Raw genomic sequence first — 18316 nt, 5'->3', positions numbered from 1 at the left:
TTAATGATTTGGACGAAGGAATTGAGTGTAATATCTCAAGTTTGCAGATGACACTAAGCAGTGTGAGCTGTGAGGAGGATGCTAAGAGGCTGCAGGGTGACTTGGACAGGTTAGGTGAGTGGGCAAATGCATGGCAGATGCAGTATACTGTGGATAAATGTGAGGTTATTCACTTTGGTGGCAAAAACAGAAGCAGAATATTATCCGAATGGTGACAGATTAGAAAAAGGGGAGGTGCAACAAGATCTCGGTGTCATGTTACATCAGTCATTGAAAGTTGGCATGCAGGTACAGCAGGCGGTGAAGAAGGCAAATGATATGTTGGCCTTCACAGTGAGAGGATTTGAGTATAGGAGCAGGGAGGTCTTACTGCAGTTGTACAGGGCCTTGGTGAGGCCACACTTTAAATATTGTGTACAGTTTTGGTCTCCTAATCTGAGGAAGGACATGCTTGCTATTGAGGGAGTGCAGAGAAGGTTCACCAGACTGAGTCCCGGGATGGCAGGACTGACATATGAAGGAAGACTGGATCAACTAGCTTATATTCACTGGAGTTTAGAAGAATGAGAGGAGATCTCATAGAAACATACAAAATTCTGATGGGATTGGTCAGGATGGATGCAGGAAGAATGTTCCAAAAGTTGGGGAAGCCCAGAACCAGGGGTCACAGTCTAAGGATAAGGGGTAAGCCATTTTAGGAGAAACTTCTTCACTCAGAGATTTGTGAACCTGTGGAATTCTCTACCACAGAAAGTTGTTGAGGCCAGTTCATTAGATATATTCAAAAGGGAGTGAGATGTGTTCCTTATGGCTAAAGGGATCAAGGTGTATGGAGAGAAACCAAAACCGATTGTTCCCGATTAAAAACGAAACTGTTCAAGGGCTCCGAAGGGAAGCCGTGTTCTTACTACGTTAAAGGCGTTGTATAAATGCCAGTTGTTGTTGAAAGTGAGAGGCTTGTATTGCTGGTGGCAACCATAGTAGCCAAATTGTGCACAGCAAGCTCCCAGAAAACAGCAATGTAATGATGACCATATTATCTTTTTTTTCGTTATGTTGATTGAGGGATAAATATTGGCCAGGACACCGGGGATAACTGCCCTGCTCACTTCAGAATAGTGCCATGGGATCTTTTACGTCCACCTGAGGGGGCAGACGGGACCTTGGTATAACGTCTCATTTGAAATATGGCACCTCCGGCAGTGCGGTGCTCCCTCAGCACTGCAAGGGAGTATCAGCCTAGATTTTTTGCTCCAGTCTCTGGAGCGGGACTTGAACCCACAACCTTTTGATTCAGGAGAGAGTGCTGCCCAGAGAAAGCAGGAATGGGGTACTGAAGTTGCATGATCAGATTGAATGGAAGTGCAGGCTCGAAGGGCCGAATGATCTACTCCTGCACCTATTTTCTATTTTTCTGGGCCCAAGTTTCCACACGATAAAAAACGGGCGCCCCTCCGAGCTGGACGCCCATTTTTCGCGCTGAGAACGGCGCCGGAAAAAAAACCGCTCGATTCTGGAGCGCCCTGCAGCTCCAGGGGGCGGAGCCTACCACTCGGACCGATTTTGTAAGTGGGAGGGGGCGGGTACCATTTAAGTTCGTTTTTTTCCTGCCGGCAACCCTGCGCGTGCGCGTTGGAGCGTTCGCGCACGCGCAGTGTGAAGGAAACATTGGCACTCGGCCATTTTTGTAGTTCTTTGTAGCTGTTTAATTTTTGAACATTTTTTTAATAAAAGCACATTGCCCTCAGCACATCAGCACTGAGGCTTCTTGCAGCAGTGAGAAGGCTGCAGGAAGCCTCAGAAAGTTGAGGCAGCCGTTTCCCTCCCACCCCCCGCCCGCCGTCGGGAATGGCTTCCTCCTCCTCCCCCCCCCCCGCGGGAATGAACGGCTGCCTCAATTCTCCCTGGCTGAAGCACTTTCACACAGGTAGGAAGATGGTTTATTTAATCTTTTCTTTGCTTATAAATGTTTATTCAGGTTGGATTTATTTGTGTAATATTTGTATAAGTATAAATAAGGATTTATTATAGAATTTAATGACTTCCCTCCACCCCCCCCTCACCTCGTTCTGGATGCCTAATTTGTAACCTGCGCCTGATTTTTTTAATGTGTAGACAAGGTTTTTTCAGTTCTACAAAAATCTTCACTTGCTCCATTCTAAGTTAGTTTGGAGTACGTTTTCACTGTGGAAACTTTCAAGTCAGGCATCAGTGGCCGGACACGCCCCCTTTTGAAGGAAAAATTCTGTTCCAAAGTGGAACTGTTCTAACTGACTAGAACTGCAGAAAAAAAAATATGTGGAGAATTGCGATTTCTAAGATAGTCCGTTCTCCACCAGTTGCTCCTAAAAATCAGGCGCAAATCATGTGGAAACTTGGGCCCTCTATGTTTATCTCACTTGACCGTCAGCTTCTTACAGCAAGCATCAGCCCATGTGAATTGTTGAGGAGTCCACAGCCATGCCGAACTAACGTGTGTCAGCCGTGGCTCAGTGGGCAGCACTCTCTCCTGAATCAAAAGGTTGTGGGTTCAAGTCCCGCTCCAGAGACTTGGGCAAAAAATCTAGGCTGACGCTCTCAGTGCAGTGCTGAGGGGGCACCGCACTGCCGGAGGTGCCATATTTCAAATGAGACGTTATACCAAGGTCCCGTCTGCCCCCTCAGGTGGATGTAAAAGATCCCATGGCACTATTCTGAAGTGAGCAGGGCAGTTATCCCCGGTGGTCCTGGCCAATATTTATCCCTCAATCAACATAACAAAAAGATAATATGGTCGTCATCATCACATTGCTGTTTTCTGGGAGCTTGCTGTGCACAATTTGGCTACTATGGTTGCCACCAGCAATACAAGTCTCACACTTTCAACAACAACTGGCATTTATACAACGCCTTTAACGTAGTAAGAACACGGCTTCCCTTCGGAGCCCTTGAACAGTTTCGTTTTTAATCGGGAACAATCAGTTTTGGTTAAGGGGACATTACATTTCCACCCCAATGCACCGCAATGATTTACGCTAACTTTGCTCTCCCGTGACACTTCGCAGGAGGAACACCAGACAAAAGGAGACTTAACAACAGCTGAGCAAAAGATTGGTCAAAGAGATGGGTTTTAGGGAGCACGCAAGGACAGAGCGGTAACAAGGCGAAGAGGTTTACAGAGGAATTAGAGGAAGCGGAGGGCCCCGGCAGCTGAAGGCACGGCCTCCAATGGCAAAATGAAGGAAATTGGCGGTGTGCGTTTGGAGCCTCTCGTTCTTTGGCCAATCCCCTTAAATCTACGTCCACTGGTTACCGACACTTCTGCCACAGGAAACAGTTTCTCCTTATTTAAATCCTTCAAGATTTTGAACACCGCTATCAAATCTTCCCTTTTACGCCTGCTCTCAAGTGGACGTAAAAGATCCCACAACATCATTTTGAAGGAGAGCAGGGGAGTTATGCTCGGTGTCCTGGCCAATATTTATACCTCAATGAACATGACAAAAACAGATTATCTGGTCATTATTACTTTGCTGTTTGTGGGAGCTTGATGTGCGCAAGTTGGCTGTCGTGTTTCCTACATTACAATAGTGACTACGTTTCAAAAGTACTTAATTGAGACGTCCGCTGCTCGTGAAAGGAGCTATATAAATGCATGTCTTTCTTTCTTTCTTAACCTTCTCTGCTCTAAGGAGAACGAATCCAGCTTCTCTGATGTCTCCCTGTAACTGAAGACCCTCATCCCTGGTACCACTCTAGCAAATCTCCTCTGCACTCTCTCCAAGGCCTTTACATCCTTCCTAAAGTGCGGTGCCCAGAATTGAACACAATACTCCAACTGGGGCCTCGCCTTATATCACCAGGCTTGTTACACATTCACAGGATTTTAGTATGTGATATTTGTAAGTGATTAACGGGTCACATGACTGGCAGATGCGAAGCCAGCATAAATCGCTGCAGTGCACCGGGGTGGAAATGTATCCTCCCTTGAACCAAAACAGTTTGTTCCGGATTAAAATCTAAATATAAAAACAAACCCATTTCTTGCACCTTGTACGTTTTGAGATTTTCTTTTTTGTTAAAAAAAAAATTCCTTTTCTGCGATGCTCTCTCCCCAGGCCACGTACCATCCTCTGGCAGAGATGGACGAATCAATGACTCACTCTTGGCTCTCCGACAATTGGGATTTACAACTGCCAGCTAAAAATCACACTGGTTGACTGCCCCTTGGGACTGCTGCCCCTTCTCCAACCCACAAATTCATATGGCACAGAAAGAGGCCATTCCGCCCATGCCAGCTCTTTGAAAGAGCTATCCAATTAGTCCTGCTAACCCCCTGAGCTTTTCCCAGAGCACGTAAATCTAGGCTGACACTCCAGTGTAGTACTGAGGCAGTGCTGCACTGTCGGAGGTGCCGTCTTTCGGATGAGACGTTAAACCGAGGCCCATCTGCCCTCTCAGAAGGACGTGAAAGATCCCATGACACTATTTTGAAGAAGAGCAGCTGAAGGCGTGGCCACCAATGGTGCAATGAAGGAAATTGGGGGCTTTTGGAGTCTCTGGTTCTTTTGCCAATCCCCGCAGTCCTGGCAAATAGTTATCCCTCAAATCAACATCACCAAAAAAGATTATCTGGTCATTATCACATTGCTGTTTGTGGGAGCTTGCTGTGTGCAGATTGGCTGCCGTGTTTCCATGTTACAACAGTGACTACACTCCAAAAAAGTACTTCATTGGTTGTAAAGTGCTTTGAGATGTCCGGTGGTCGTGAAAGGCGCTATATAAATGCAAGTCTTTCTTTTTCAGAGCCTTGCAAATTTTGCCTTTTCTAAGTATTTATCCAATTTCCCCTTTGAAACCCAATGGTACACTGGTGAGGAAAATCTCAGTGTGCATGATCTGGCTTATATTGGGTTAATTCATCGATCGATAAATGACCAAATAATCTGATGATTAATGATGTTGATTGACCAATATTGGTCAGTAGACAAAGAAAACTCCCCCTGCTCTCCTTCGAATAGTGCCACGGAGCTGTTTACATCCACCTGAGAGAGCAGACGGGGCCTCGGTTTAACGGCACCTCCGGCAGCGTAACACTCCCTCAGCACTGCACTGGGGTGTCAGCCTGGATTATGCGCTCAAGTCCTGGGAGTGGGTCTTGAACCCACAACCTTCGGATGCAACAGTGCTACCCACTGAGCCACAGCTGACGCATTAGTGGTTAAATAAGACAAAATAGATAAGAATCTATCGGAGCAGATCACACAATGAGTCCTGATTTCAACATACAGTCTACTCGTAGTTCAAATCATCTGATAATTAAGTTTGTTTCTGGTGGGGAAAATCTGAATTATCAGGAGTATTACTTCGACATTGGGGCCAAAATTTCCCTCATCTTTAAGCTCCATTACTGCCTCCGAGAGGCGGCAATAGAGCAGAGAGGCCTCACTAACTGGGGGCCGACCCGTCCAATATTGCCCCAGGGCTGGGAGCGGCGGGAACCTGTTTCTGCTCCGCCCTGTGCTGCCACCGTCGGACACGCGCCGACCCCACACTGCCCGGCAGTGACCCCCTTTCCGACCCCCCCCCCCGCACAGCAGATTGTCCGGTCGATGCCACGGACAGGTTTCCCTGACGGGAAGCTGCATGTGCCTGGGTGCGCAGTCCGCCCTTCAAAAATGGGAAGGCGCTGTGGCGGCCCCTCCATTTTATTTTAATTGTCGGGCCGTCTCCGAGGTGGATCCCGACAATGGCGGCCACGGGTTCGGCCGAGCCGGCAATGGGCAGCCTGGCACCCCCTCTTGGGTACCGGCCGAAGCCCTCCCTGGTGGCCCAGTGGGCCCTAAGTAAACTAAATGCAGAGCTCGCAGCGGCCCTCCCCTTTAACTGAAAAGGGAGAGACGGTGTGACGCGGCAGCGAGACGCGGCAGCGAGACAAGGCACGTCCGCGGCGACGTCATCAGCGACGCACTGACGACTTGTCCGGGGCTCCACCCCTCAGCCCCGCCCCGACTGGATGCAGAAGTCAAAGAGGCGAATATCATCGCAAGATTGGGGTTGAGGAAAATCTTAACTATCAGTAAGTGCACCTATACTTAGTCTGGGGGGGGAATTTCAGGCCTTTCTGTCCAACTGGTCCATGTCGGGGTTTATGCTCCACATGAGCTTCCTCCCACCCCTACTTCATTTCATCCCATCAACATAACCTTCTGTTCCATTCTCACTCATGTATTTAATGGTTTGCACCCTCGCCTCGGGGTCAGAAGGTTGTGGATTTAAGTCCCGTTCCAGAGACTTGAGCACAAAAAAAAAATCTAGGCCGACACTCCACTGCAGTGCTGAGGGAGCGCCGCACTGTCTGAAGTGCCGTCTTTCGGATGAGATGTTAAACCGAGGTCCTGTCCATTCTCTCAAAGATCCCATGGCACTATTTCGAAGAAGAACAGGGAAGTTCTCCCCAGTGTCCTGGCCAATATTTATCCCTCAATCAACATAACATTAAAAAAAAAACAGATCATGTGGTCATTATCACATTGCTGTATGTGGGAGCTTGCTGTGCGCAATTGGCTGCTGCGTTTCCCACATTGACTACACTTCAGAAGTACTTCATTGGCTGTAAAGCGCTTTCTGAGACATCCGGTGGTCATGAAAGGCACTGTATAAATCCAAGTCTTTCAAGTCTATATTGCCTAGCTTCACCTTTAAAGGCTTCTATGCTACTCGCCTCAACCACTCCTTGTGGTAGCGGACTGCAGTGAGGATGAAGAAAGGAACAGGAGGGTGTGCGATGGTACATCATTCTATCACCTACATGCTTCAACAATATCAGTCTAGTAGAGAACACCAAAAATACATGTCAGCTTTAAGCAGGAAATATAAACTCTGCCTGTAAAGAATACCAAGTGGGCTGAAGCGACACACAACACAGTAAGTGAATCTGGAGACGCCGCTGTAAATTGCCCCAGCTTTGATCTTGCTGCTTATCAGGATTCGAGCACGTCTTTGATTCAATTGCAGTCTTCCAGCTCACTGTCCACCATCTGTTATCCATTGTGCATTGGACCAAATATAGCACCAGCCATTATACATTTAGGGTTAGGTCTCCTCCAGGATTTAAAAGATTAATTGCCAGAACACTGCTGAAAGCAATCCGGGAATAAAAAAAAAATCACTGGGGCATTAAATAAGAGTGGTTTTTTTCCTTCATTTTCTTTGAACACTTGCGTGTTTATTAGTTGTGGGAAAGTGGGGGCAGGGAATGCTGAACTCCAGAATCATCCAATCGGGTAACGAGTGGTCTATCTGCTGTCTGATTGGCTGTGGGAAGATAGAGCGGCGTAAGGTTGTGCGCGTTGAGCAACCAATGGCGGGAGTGTGGGGGCGGGGCAGTTGGATCAGGGACGTCAGTGATGTCCAATGTGTTCACAGAATCATAGAACGGTTACAGCACAGAAGGAGGCCATTCGGCCCGTCGAGCCCGCGCCGGCTCTCTGCAAGAGCACTTCAGCCAGTCCCACTCTTTCCCCGTAGCCCTGCAAATGTTTTCCTTCAGGTACTTATCCAATTCCCTTTTCAAAGCCACGATTGAGCCTGCCTCCACCACCCTCTCTGGCAGTGCATTCCAGATCCTAACCACTCGCTGCGTAAAAATGTTTTCCCTCATGTCGCCTTTGGTTCTTCTGTCAAACACCTTGGAGGTGGCATCTCTGTATAAAATGTATGAACATGAAGCCACCTTAGCCACATCTGGGACTAGCGGGAATTAATTGGGACAAAGTTACTTATTCCAGTCAAGAAAGATTTGCATTTATAGAGCACTCTTCTTGATCCGAAAACACTTCATCGCCAATGAAGTACTTTAATGAAGTGTAGTCACTGTTGTAATGTAGGAAACACACCAAGCTTCCACAAACAGCAATGTGATAATGACCAGATAATCTGTTTTAGTGATGTTGGTTTAAGGATACATATTGACCCAGGATACCGGGGAGAACTCCACCTGCTCTTCTTCAAAATAATGCGAGGGGATCATTTACATTCACGAGAGGGCAAAAAGGGGCTCAGTTTAACGTCTCATCTGAAAGACGGCACTGCCGACAGTAAAGCGCTCCCCCAGTACTGCCCCTCCGACAGTGCAGCGCTCCCCCAGTACTGCCCCTCCGACAGTGCAGCGCTCCCCCAGTACTGCCCCTCCGACAGTGCAGCGCTCCCCCCGTACTGCCCCTCCGACAGTGCAGCGCTCCCCCAGTGCTGCCTCTCCGACAGTGCAGCGCTCCCCCAGTACTGCCCCTCCGACAGTGCAGCGCTCCCCCAGTACTGCCCCTCTGACAGTGCAGCGCTCCCCCAGTGCTGCCCCTCCGACAGTGCAGCGCTCCCCCAGTACTGCCCCTCCGACAGTGCAGCGCTCCCCCAGCACTGCCCCTCCGACAGTGCAGCGCTCCCCCGACAGTGCAGCGCTCCCCCAGTACTGCCCCTCCGACAGTGCAGCGCTCCCCCAGTACTGCCCCTCCGACAGTGCAGCGCTCCCCCAGTACTGCCCCTCTGACAGTGCAGCGCTCCCCCAGTGCTGCCCCTCCGACAGTGCAGCGCTCCCCAGTACTGCCCCTCCGACAGTGCAGCGCTCCCCCAGTACTGCCCCTCTGACAGTGCAGCGCTCCCCCAGTGCTGCCCCTCCGACAGTGCAGCGCTCCCCCAGTACTGCCCCTCCGACAGTGCAGCGCTCCCCCAGCACTGCCCCTCCGACAGTGCAGCGCTCCCCCGACAGTGCAGCGCTCCCCCAGTACTGCCCCTCCGACAGTGCAGCGCTCCCCCAGTACTGCCCCTCCGACAGTGCAGCGCTCCCCCCGTACTGCCCCTCTGACAGTGCAGCGCTCCCCCAGTGCTGCCCCTCCGACAGTGCAGCGCTCCCCCAGTACTGCCCCTCCGACAGTGCAGCGCTCCCCCCGTACTGCCCCTCTGACAGTGCAGCGCTCCCCCAGTGCTGCCCCTCCGACAGTGCAGCGCTCCCCCAGTACTGCCCCTCCGACAGTGCAGCGCTCCCCAGTACTGCCCCTCTGACAGTGCAGCGCTCCCCCAGTGCTGCCCCTCCGACAGTGCAGCGCTCCCCCAGTACTGCCCCTCCGACAGTGCAGCGCTCCCCCAGTACTGCCCCTCTGACAGTGCAGCGCTCCCCCAGTGCTGCCCCTCCGACAGTGCAGCGCTCCCCCAGTACTGCCCCTCCGACAGTGCAGCGCTCCCCCAGTACTGCCCCTCCGACAGTGCAGCGCTCCCCCAGTGCTGCCCCTCCGACAGTGCAGCGCTCCCCCAGTGCTGCCCCTCCGACAGTGCAGCGCTCCCCCAGTGCTGCCCCTCCGACAGTGCAGCGCTCCCCCAGTGCTGCCCCTCCGACAGTGCAGCGCTCCCCCAGTGCTGCCCCTCCGACAGTGCAGCACTCTCCCAGTGCTGCCCCTCCGACAGTGCAGCGCTCCCCCAGTGCTGCACTGGAGTGTCAGCCTAGATGTAGGGCTACAACACAATAGCGCCGATTCTCCAACAAAGGTGCGTCCTCCGAGTAAGGCCCCCCCCACTGGGAGCGAAGGATTAGTGAATTTACCCTGAGATCTTCACAAGCGTGTCTACGACAGTGCTATGCACCGTTGACCAGAGCAATTCAAAGGCCCATTTGTTAGATTGTTGCTGGCCTAAAGTTGTGGCTGCGTCTATCCACACGGAACACAACATCTCCAGAGTGGCCACTGGCTTTAGTGCCACCCACGTGCCATTGGGAAAACTGTACGCGGCCCCGAGTCAGCCAGATACCGCAGCTTCCAGTCATCTCACGAGCCCGTCACTAATTACAGAGTTAAACGGGCATTCTCTTGTTTTTCATTAAGTTAGGGTGTGATTCACTGCTTCAAAGGCAAGCACTGTAATAGTAGTGAGGATTATTCAGTCCAAGCCCTTAATCATTAGCACTGTTACCATGGGCAACAGTCTGGATAGGGACAGCTCTGTGGAACAGAAGGATCGGCATAGTGACATTATTATGCCCCCGAACCTGGCAGGTCAGTTTTGATTTGTGCCAGCGTCTATTGGCAGAACCAGTACTGACACAAAAATGACAACTTTGTCGATCCCTAATTAAAAGGGCAGCACAATCTCAAAGTCCGGCTTTCAGACAGTCTGGATTTAGAATCATAGAACGTAACGGCACAGAAGGAGGCCATTCGGCCCATCGTGCCTGTGCCGGCTCTTTGAAAGAGCAATCCAATTAGTCCCACTCCTCCTGCTCTTTCCCCATAGCCTTGCAAATTTTTCCTTTTCAAAGTATTTATCCAATTCATTTTTGAAAGTTACTGTTGAATCTGCTCCCTGTCAGGCAGCGCGTTCCAGATCACAACAACTCGCTGCGTGAAATAAATTCTCCTCATCGCCCCCTCTGGCTCGTTAGCTAATTACCTTCAAACCTCTTTGGTATCACACTCCAAAGACTACACTTCATTGTAGCACAAGACCGATGTCACCCCCTGAAATGTCAGACTGCAGCGTACCAACAGGTGGCCCTGACATCGAGGGAGGCGGTGGACAAGTAAAGCTCAGAGTTTGGAATTCTCTTCCGCAAATGGCAATTGATGCTAGGTCAATTGTTAATTTTAAATCTAAGATTGATGGATTTTTGTTAACCAAAGGCGTTAAGGGATATGGGCCAAAGGCAGGTATAGGGAGTTAGGTCGCAGATCAACCATGATCTAATTGAATGGCAGAACAGGCTCGAAGGGCTGAATGACCTACTCCTGTTCCTATGTTACCCTATATGGCTCAGAGATGTGGACCATATACAGTAGACACCTCAAATCGTTGGAGAAATACCACCAACGTGGTCTCCGCAAGATCCTGCAAATGCTCTGGGAGGATAGACGCACCAACGTCATTGTTCTTGATCAGGCCAACATCCCCAGCATCGAAGCAATGCACTCTCGACCAACTCCGTTGGGCGGGCCACATCGTCCGCATGCCCGACACAAGACTCCCAAAGCAAGCGTTCTACTCGGAACTCCTACTCGGCAAGCGAGCCCCCGGCGGGCAGAGAAAACATTTCAAGGATGCCCTCAAAGCCTCCCTGATGAAGTGCAACATCCCCACTGACACCTGGGAGTCCCTGGCCAAAGACCGCCCTAAGTGGAGGAAGAGCATCCGGGAGGGCACTGAGCATCTCGAGTCTCGTCACCGGGAGCATGCAGAAATCAAGTGTGCGGCAAACCAGACGCCCCACCCACCTTTTCCTTCAACCACTGTCTGTCCCACCTGTGACAGAGACTGTAATTCCCGTATTGGACTGTACAGTCACCTGAGAACTCACTTTTAGAGTGGAAGCAAGTCTTCCTCAATTCCGAGGGATTGCCTATGATGATGATGTTCCTAACCACTTGTCCCCACTTGGGAGTTCCCAGAATACATACGGAAGCTAATCTTTTGCTTGTGGATCATATCGTCACAAAGGTGCAGAAGGAGATCATTGGTCTCTGGGACAGATAAATCAACCTCGCAGTTGGAAGATTGTGGGTTCACGCCACACTCCAGAACCGAAGCACATAATCTAGGCTGACACATCAGTGCAGTGGGAGGAATGCCTTATCGGGAACCAAAGCCTCATCTGTCCGTTCAAGTTTCCATGACGCATGTTCAAAGCAGAGAAGAGGAGAGTTCTTCCAGTGTTCTTCCTCAAGCAACAGCGCTAAATCAGATCAATTGGTCGTTCACTTGACTACGGGTCAATCACCTCGATGTGGGACCTTGCTGTGTGCAAAGTGGCTGCTCTATTTGCCTATGTAACAACAGTTCAGAAACAATTTGGGACGGTCTCAATGATGTGAAAGTAGCGCTCAAGGAGTATGAGTGGAACACAGTCCCAGAGAGTAGGGGTGGTGGCAGAGGATTGCACAAGCGGCCATATTAAACACCGTAAGAAATGTAAATAAAACACAATGCGGGTCAAACCCGGTCAACGTTCACTAAAACAACGCTGATTCAGTCTGATCATGCATGATTGCCCCTAAAGTCACAAATAAATACAAAATGCACTGGGGATTATGAACAGAAAATAATCAAAAAGGCAAATGGAATACTGGCTTTTATATCTAGAGGATGAGCGTACAAAAGGGTAGAAGTTATGCTGCAGCTGTACAAAGCCCTGGTTAGACCACACCTGGAGCACTGTGAGCAGTTCTGGGCATCACACCTGAGGGAGGATATATATTGGCCTTGGAGGGAGTGCAGCGTAGGTTTACCAGAATAATAACCCGACTTCAAAGGGTTAAGTTACGAGGAGAGTTTACACAAATTAAGGTTGTATGCCCTAGAATTTAGACTGCTAAGGGGTGATCAGATTGTTCCCCTTAATATTCTGAAACTTCAGATCAGGTAGATAGAGAGGAACTATTTTTGCTGGAGCTAGACTAGGGGGCATAGTCTAAAAATTAGAGCCAGACCTTTCAGGAGTGAAATTAGGAAACACTTCTACACACAAAGGGTGGTAAAAGTTTGGAACTCTCTTCCGCAAACGGCAATTGATAAATTGTTAATTATAAATCTGAGATTGATGGATTTTTGTTCGCCAAAATGTATTAAGGGATATGGGCCAAAGGCGGGTATTTGGAGTTAGGCCGCAGATCAGCCATGATCTCATTGAATGACGAAACAGGCTCGAGGGGCTGAATGACCTCCTCCTGTTCCTAATTAACCCAAGTTATGTGAATGGATTAAACACTGAAGTAGAATAATAACTGAAGGTTACCTTTTCCGACTGGAAGCTTTCGGCATGGAGCCTAGCCGACTGAGAGTGCGTAACGAGCTGCATGTGCACGGGCTTCGCTGTACCCACTCCCAGCAGGTGAGGCTCCCCTCCTGGCATAATCGGATAATATACAATGAAGGAAAACTCACAGACAAGCAAGGCCCATCGAAGCCCATCCCATGAGTAGTCCAACTCATCCAGCAAAACACTTCAATACACTTTTGAATGTAGGCGCATAGGAACAGGAGAAGGACATTCAGCCCTTCGAGCCTGTTTCGCCATTCAATTAGATCACGATTGATCTGTATCTGAACCACATTGGCCCTTGGTTCCATGACCCTTTAATACCCTTACCTAACAAATATCTAGCAATCTCAGTTTTGACTTATAAACTGAACCCCCCCCGCCCCCCCCTCAGCTTCAACAGCTTCACTGGGGGAAAAGTGATTCCCACTACCCTTTATGTGATGCATCCCATACTTGGTAGATAATTTCAATCAGTCTTTGATCCAACACCAAAAACAAGACTTACTTTCCCTCTGCCCAAGCTGGAGAACTTCTCCCTGTCCTCCAGGACGGTCTTCAGATTGGGTTGGGACCTGCGGTTGTTATTTTTCACGTTGGCTGTGTTGTCGAAATGAATCCCGCTGACCACCGCTCTCCTGTACGAGGTGGACCTCAGCCCCCGGCGGAGCTGGCCTGGGCTGTCCGGCTCGGGGTCGGTGTCTCCATCCACCTCCGCTTTGGGTATCAGCGGGGCACTGGGAGTCTCCACCATGCTCTGCACCCGCCGGCCCCTCGTGCTCGGCTCCAGGCTCTGGCCGCTGTGGTGATGGTTCTTGACCTTAATGCCCGACGCCAAGTCCTTGGGAATGATCTGCTGCATGCCGTTCTTTAGCGACACGGCGCTGTTGGTGCTCAGCACAAAGTGGGGCCTGTCAGGCGTTGGCAGCGACTGGGTGGAGGGCTGCCTGTGGAGCGAGAGCCGGTCGGCCGGGGCAGGGGCGGCATTCCCGTTACGGGCAGGGGCGGCGGGCACACTGCCCTCCACCGGGAAATCGGTCACCAGCACGCTGTCGATTCGGTAGGAGGCTGGCCTCGCCTTGGCGCGACGGTTCAAAGACCCGGTGAGGGGCGACTTGGGGACTGACCTTCTCTTACGCCACAGTGGGGTTATGGCAAGATTGGACAGGTCAACCTCACTTTCCTGATCCATTCTGACCGTCGGGGTTACACATCAGCTTGACGTCGTCGATCGTCCCCTACACAAAACTCCATGGCCGTAACTGTGGGACTGGAGTCACGAGTAGACCGGAACGGGGTGTCCTGCCCGACAATGAAAGAAGTCGTGCTTAAAACTCATCAAGCTCGAACCCACGGAACACTGCAGCAACAAGGGGGGGGGGAGAAAAAAAAGCGTGAATTAAACTGCGCCAAACACAACCTTTCCTCTCGATCGCAAAACTCAAAAAAGAGTTGAGGAAGGAAGAAAGGCCTCGTTAGTTGAAAGGTGTGAAAGATAATGAGCCTCCCATTTATAATTCCATCCTTTCTGTTCCAGAATTAATAAAAAAAGGATTTTTCTTTTTAAATACAAATGTGAAACACACTCAGAAAATATTGGCAATATATTGTAGGTCAGTCTGTGGTACTGGACCCGTGACACAAAGGTCATGAGTTCAAATCCCACCATGACAAATTGTGGAACTGAATTCAATAAACGTGCTAACTTGTGGTCTGGCACCAGAAATAAACCACCTCGAAAAACAAAAAACAAATTGGCTCAACTAATATCCTTCGTGGAAGGGGATAAGCCAACTCTACCCATTCTCGTGGTCACTTGACTCCTGTCCCACACTAAAGTCCCTCTGGAGTGGCCTATCCACGTCAGAAGCCTATCACAGCGACAGCTGTGGCTCAGTGGGTAGCACCCTCGCCTCTAGGTCAGAAGGTTGTGGGTTCAAGTTACACTCCAGGGACTTGAGCACATAAATCTAAGCTGAGGGAGTGCTGCACTGTCAGAGGTGCCATCTTTCAGATGAGATGTTAAACCGAGGCCCTGTCTGCCCTCAAGGGGACGTAAAAGATCCCACGGTACTTTTTCGAAGAAGAGCAGGAGAGTTGTTGCCAGTATCCTGGCAAATATTTATCCCTTAACCAACATAACAAAAAAACATATTATCTGGTCATTATCACATTGCTGTTTGTGGGAGCTTGCTGTGCGCAAATTGGCTGCTGCGTTTCCTACATTACAACAGTGACTACACTTCAAAAAGTACTTCATTGGCTGTAAAGTGCTTTGAGACGTCCAGTGGTCATGAAAGGCGCTATATAAATGGAAGTCTTTCTTTTCTATCTATTCAGCCAGTCAAATGTAAAATAATTGATCAAAAAGGCCTATCCTCAGCTTCGAACCGTAACTAGGGACAGTCAAAAAAGAATGGTCTTGCTAACGAGAACAAGTATTTTTTAACATTCTGTAAAGAGATTTGGCATTAGCATTCTGGATCTCACCCTTTCAGAACCGTTACACAGGCTTTATGGGAATCATTAACCTGCCTTATCTCTCTATAGATACTGACTGGCCTGCTATGTACATGCAGCATTTTCCATTTCATAAAGATTTTCACTGCTCCATCATTGGTGGCCGTGCCTTCAGCTGCCTGGACCCTAAGCTCTGGAACAACCTGCCTAAACCTCTCCGCCTCTCTTTCCTCCTTTAAGACGCTCCTTAAAACCTACATCTTTGACCAAGCTTTTGGTCATCGGCCCTAATATTTTACATTTGACTGGCTGGATAGATAGAAAAGAAAGACTTGCATTTATATAGCGCCTTTCATGACCACTGGACATCTCAAAGCACTTTACAACCAATGAAGTACTTTTGAAGTGTAGTCACTGTTGTAATGTAGGAAACGCAGCAGCCAATTTGCGCACAGCAAGCTCCCACAAACAGCAATGTGATAATGACCGGATAATATGCTTTAATATGTTAAAGGCGCTATATAAACACGAACATAAGAAACAGGAGCAGGAATAATCCATATGGCCCCTCGAGCCTGCTCCACTATTCAATAAAATCATTGTTGATCATCGACCTCAACTCCACTTTCCCGCCCGATCTCCATATCCCTTTATTCCCCTAGACTCCACAAATCTATCGATCTCAGCCTTGAATATACTCAAAGACTCAGCATCCATGGCCCTTTGCAGTGGAGAATTCCAAAGCTTCTCAAACCTCCGAGTGAAGAAATTTCTCCTCATCTTGGTAATAAATGGTCGACCTCTAAATAAAAGTTGTTGTTGTAGTCCTCCTCCTTCCACCGCCCACAAAAAAAAACCTCATACAATTTAGATCTGGAACAATTCAAGCCCAACTCCCTGCTACATTCCTGTCTCAGATTAACTTTAGAAGGAGGCCAATTATTTACATCCAGATTTATTTTTCCAGACAATAGGCCATACAGCATGACCAACCAAATAGATCTAGAGGCATTTTATTTATCAAGCAGTTAATAGGAAGTCACCACTAAACCAGACGAAATTACCCTCTCGGTCTCATCCTTCACGAATACCAGTGCTACCCCATCGCAGTGTTCACCTGATCAGAAGCCCGGTTTAATGCCTCACCTGAAGGATGGCATCTCCAGCAACCTCTCAGCACTGCACTGGCAGTCCTAGCCTCTGGTACTCGAGCCCTGGTGCGGGGCTCAAAACCACACACAACCTCCTCACCCAGAGGCGAGAATGCTACTACGCTCCTGAGCCAAGCTGACATATGAGCATCGGAGAAAGCGCAGAGCAAATGGCTCAGATCTCACGGTCCCTCCGCGTCATGGCTTGCTCATCACCCCTTTGAAGAAAAATGCATCCTGGGATGTGGGCGTCATTGGGTAATAAACGATCCCAGCCTTGCCAATGACAGTTGCCCTGACAGTGAGCCGCTGTAGTGTTCTTTGTAACGCTTTGATACAACTTGCTTTGATACAACTTATAACGGTGACTACACTTCAAAAAGTACTTCATTGGCTGTAGAGCGCTTTGGGACGTCCGGTGGCCATGAAAGGCGCTATATTAATGCAACTCTTTCTAGGCCACTTCTGAGGGAAGTTGAGTGTCACCCACATCTGGTACACAATGACATTCAATTTTCACTTCTGTATGAAGACACCAAGTGCCCGGTCTAATAATCAATCAAACTTACTTCCATAATTACCTATAAATAAAAAAAGGGGAATATTGGTGCAAACAGTGCCTTATAAGCAAGACTGGAGATTAAGGCCACTTTACAATCAAACAATTCTATCTAACTCGCACGAGAGAGGACATTCTGTTTCTAGCTGTTTACTGTACACTGGAAAACCTTCAACTCCAGATTAAATTAACGTGGATAATGTACATACAGTTTCTGCACTCCATGCATCTCTCAGATAGAAACATCCTCGTTGCCAAACGATGGGCACGAAAGGGTTAAGCTCAACCCAGTTTAATTAGGATCTTCCTTTAACTGTTGCAGATAAGACTTTTTTTTAGTCCCAAGAGTCTGTCAAACAATCACAACAGAGCGAGATATCGCCTGGCAGTCTCTGTGATTGAAAGCTTGGACAAATATTGTGCAACTGGTATTTTGTTTTTCCAATATTAATTTTTTTTTTACAAAACAGGAATAGCTATCACAAGCCAAACTTATTCTGGGAAGGAAAATTTTGCACACTGCTGTTATACAGCCAGCAGAGTGTAAATGAATGATGTCCTTTGCATTGGAGAGATTTCACAATGAAGAAAGCGATCAGTTTCTTTCCTAGAGGACCTGTGCTGGATTTGAAACAGGGAAAAATCTTCGAATCCCCACTTTCCACCAGAAACATTAAGAATGAAACTCACCCTCTCTCTACTTTCCCGCTGTTGCAACCGGGGTCATTGCCCCACAGTCCTTGCTCCAGGTTCCCATTGTGGAAACTCCTGGGATCACACGGTGCTTTTTCCCCCGGTGTGGTTAAACTTTCTCTCCTTTCTTCTCCTTGTGCCCCGAGCTCGCTCTCTCTCTCTCTCTCTCTCTTCTGCACTAAGTCCAACCCTCTTCTCCTCGGTTGAAGTTGAGCCTCCGGTGGCTCCCTGTGCTTGGCGGGTTGAAGCTGAAGATGTTGGCGTGTTCCTGGGACTGCTGAGAGAGAGAATGTGAGTGGCCGGAGGAGGGGAAGAGAGAGTAAACTGATGACTCAACATTCAGTGTGCTCCAAGTTCAAAGTGACGCAATACAAATCCCCCACCTTCATCTTCCTGCCCCCAAACTAGGGCTAGTCTCCCAACATCCTCACTCTCATCTCCCCCCCTCAAAATTTACTCAGTTTCTTTTGAAAAGTTTTGAACTTTGTACTTTTTTTTACACACTGTGAAGTCCCAAAACTTTTGCTGCAATGGTGCGCCTCCTTGTGGACACTTTCCGAATAGGTTCACTTTCTGGTTTTTCCAAAAGACAGAAATTCATCTTGTTTATAAAACCAGTGTTAAACACCTTAAAAACCTTTTTATGCGGCACCTTATCGCAAATAGTTCCTGGAATGT

The 18316-nt window shown here is 48.9% G+C and overlaps 1 protein-coding gene across 1 annotated transcript in view; it reads right to left on the bottom strand.

The window, feature by feature from the left end:
- Positions 1–17955, bottom strand: part of LOC139265421 (rho guanine nucleotide exchange factor 26-like) — a 208162-nt gene extending 190207 nt beyond the window's left edge. The window contains exons 1-2 of the mRNA XM_070882424.1: positions 17636–17955; positions 13284–14135 (exon numbers count right to left, since the gene is read on the bottom strand). Coding sequence (XP_070738525.1) covers positions 13284–13967 — 684 coding nt within the window. The 5' untranslated portion in view covers positions 13968–14135; positions 17636–17955. The remainder of the gene's footprint in view (positions 1–13283; positions 14136–17635) is intronic.
- Positions 17956–18316: the final 361 nt, after the last annotated feature.

Source organism: Pristiophorus japonicus, chromosome 6, assembly GCF_044704955.1.
Source record: "Pristiophorus japonicus isolate sPriJap1 chromosome 6, sPriJap1.hap1, whole genome shotgun sequence".
NCBI classification, from domain to species: Eukaryota; Metazoa; Chordata; class Chondrichthyes; family Pristiophoridae; genus Pristiophorus; species Pristiophorus japonicus.
Note: the sequence above shows the minus strand (reverse complement) of the source record. Positions and strands in the feature narration are given on the sequence as shown.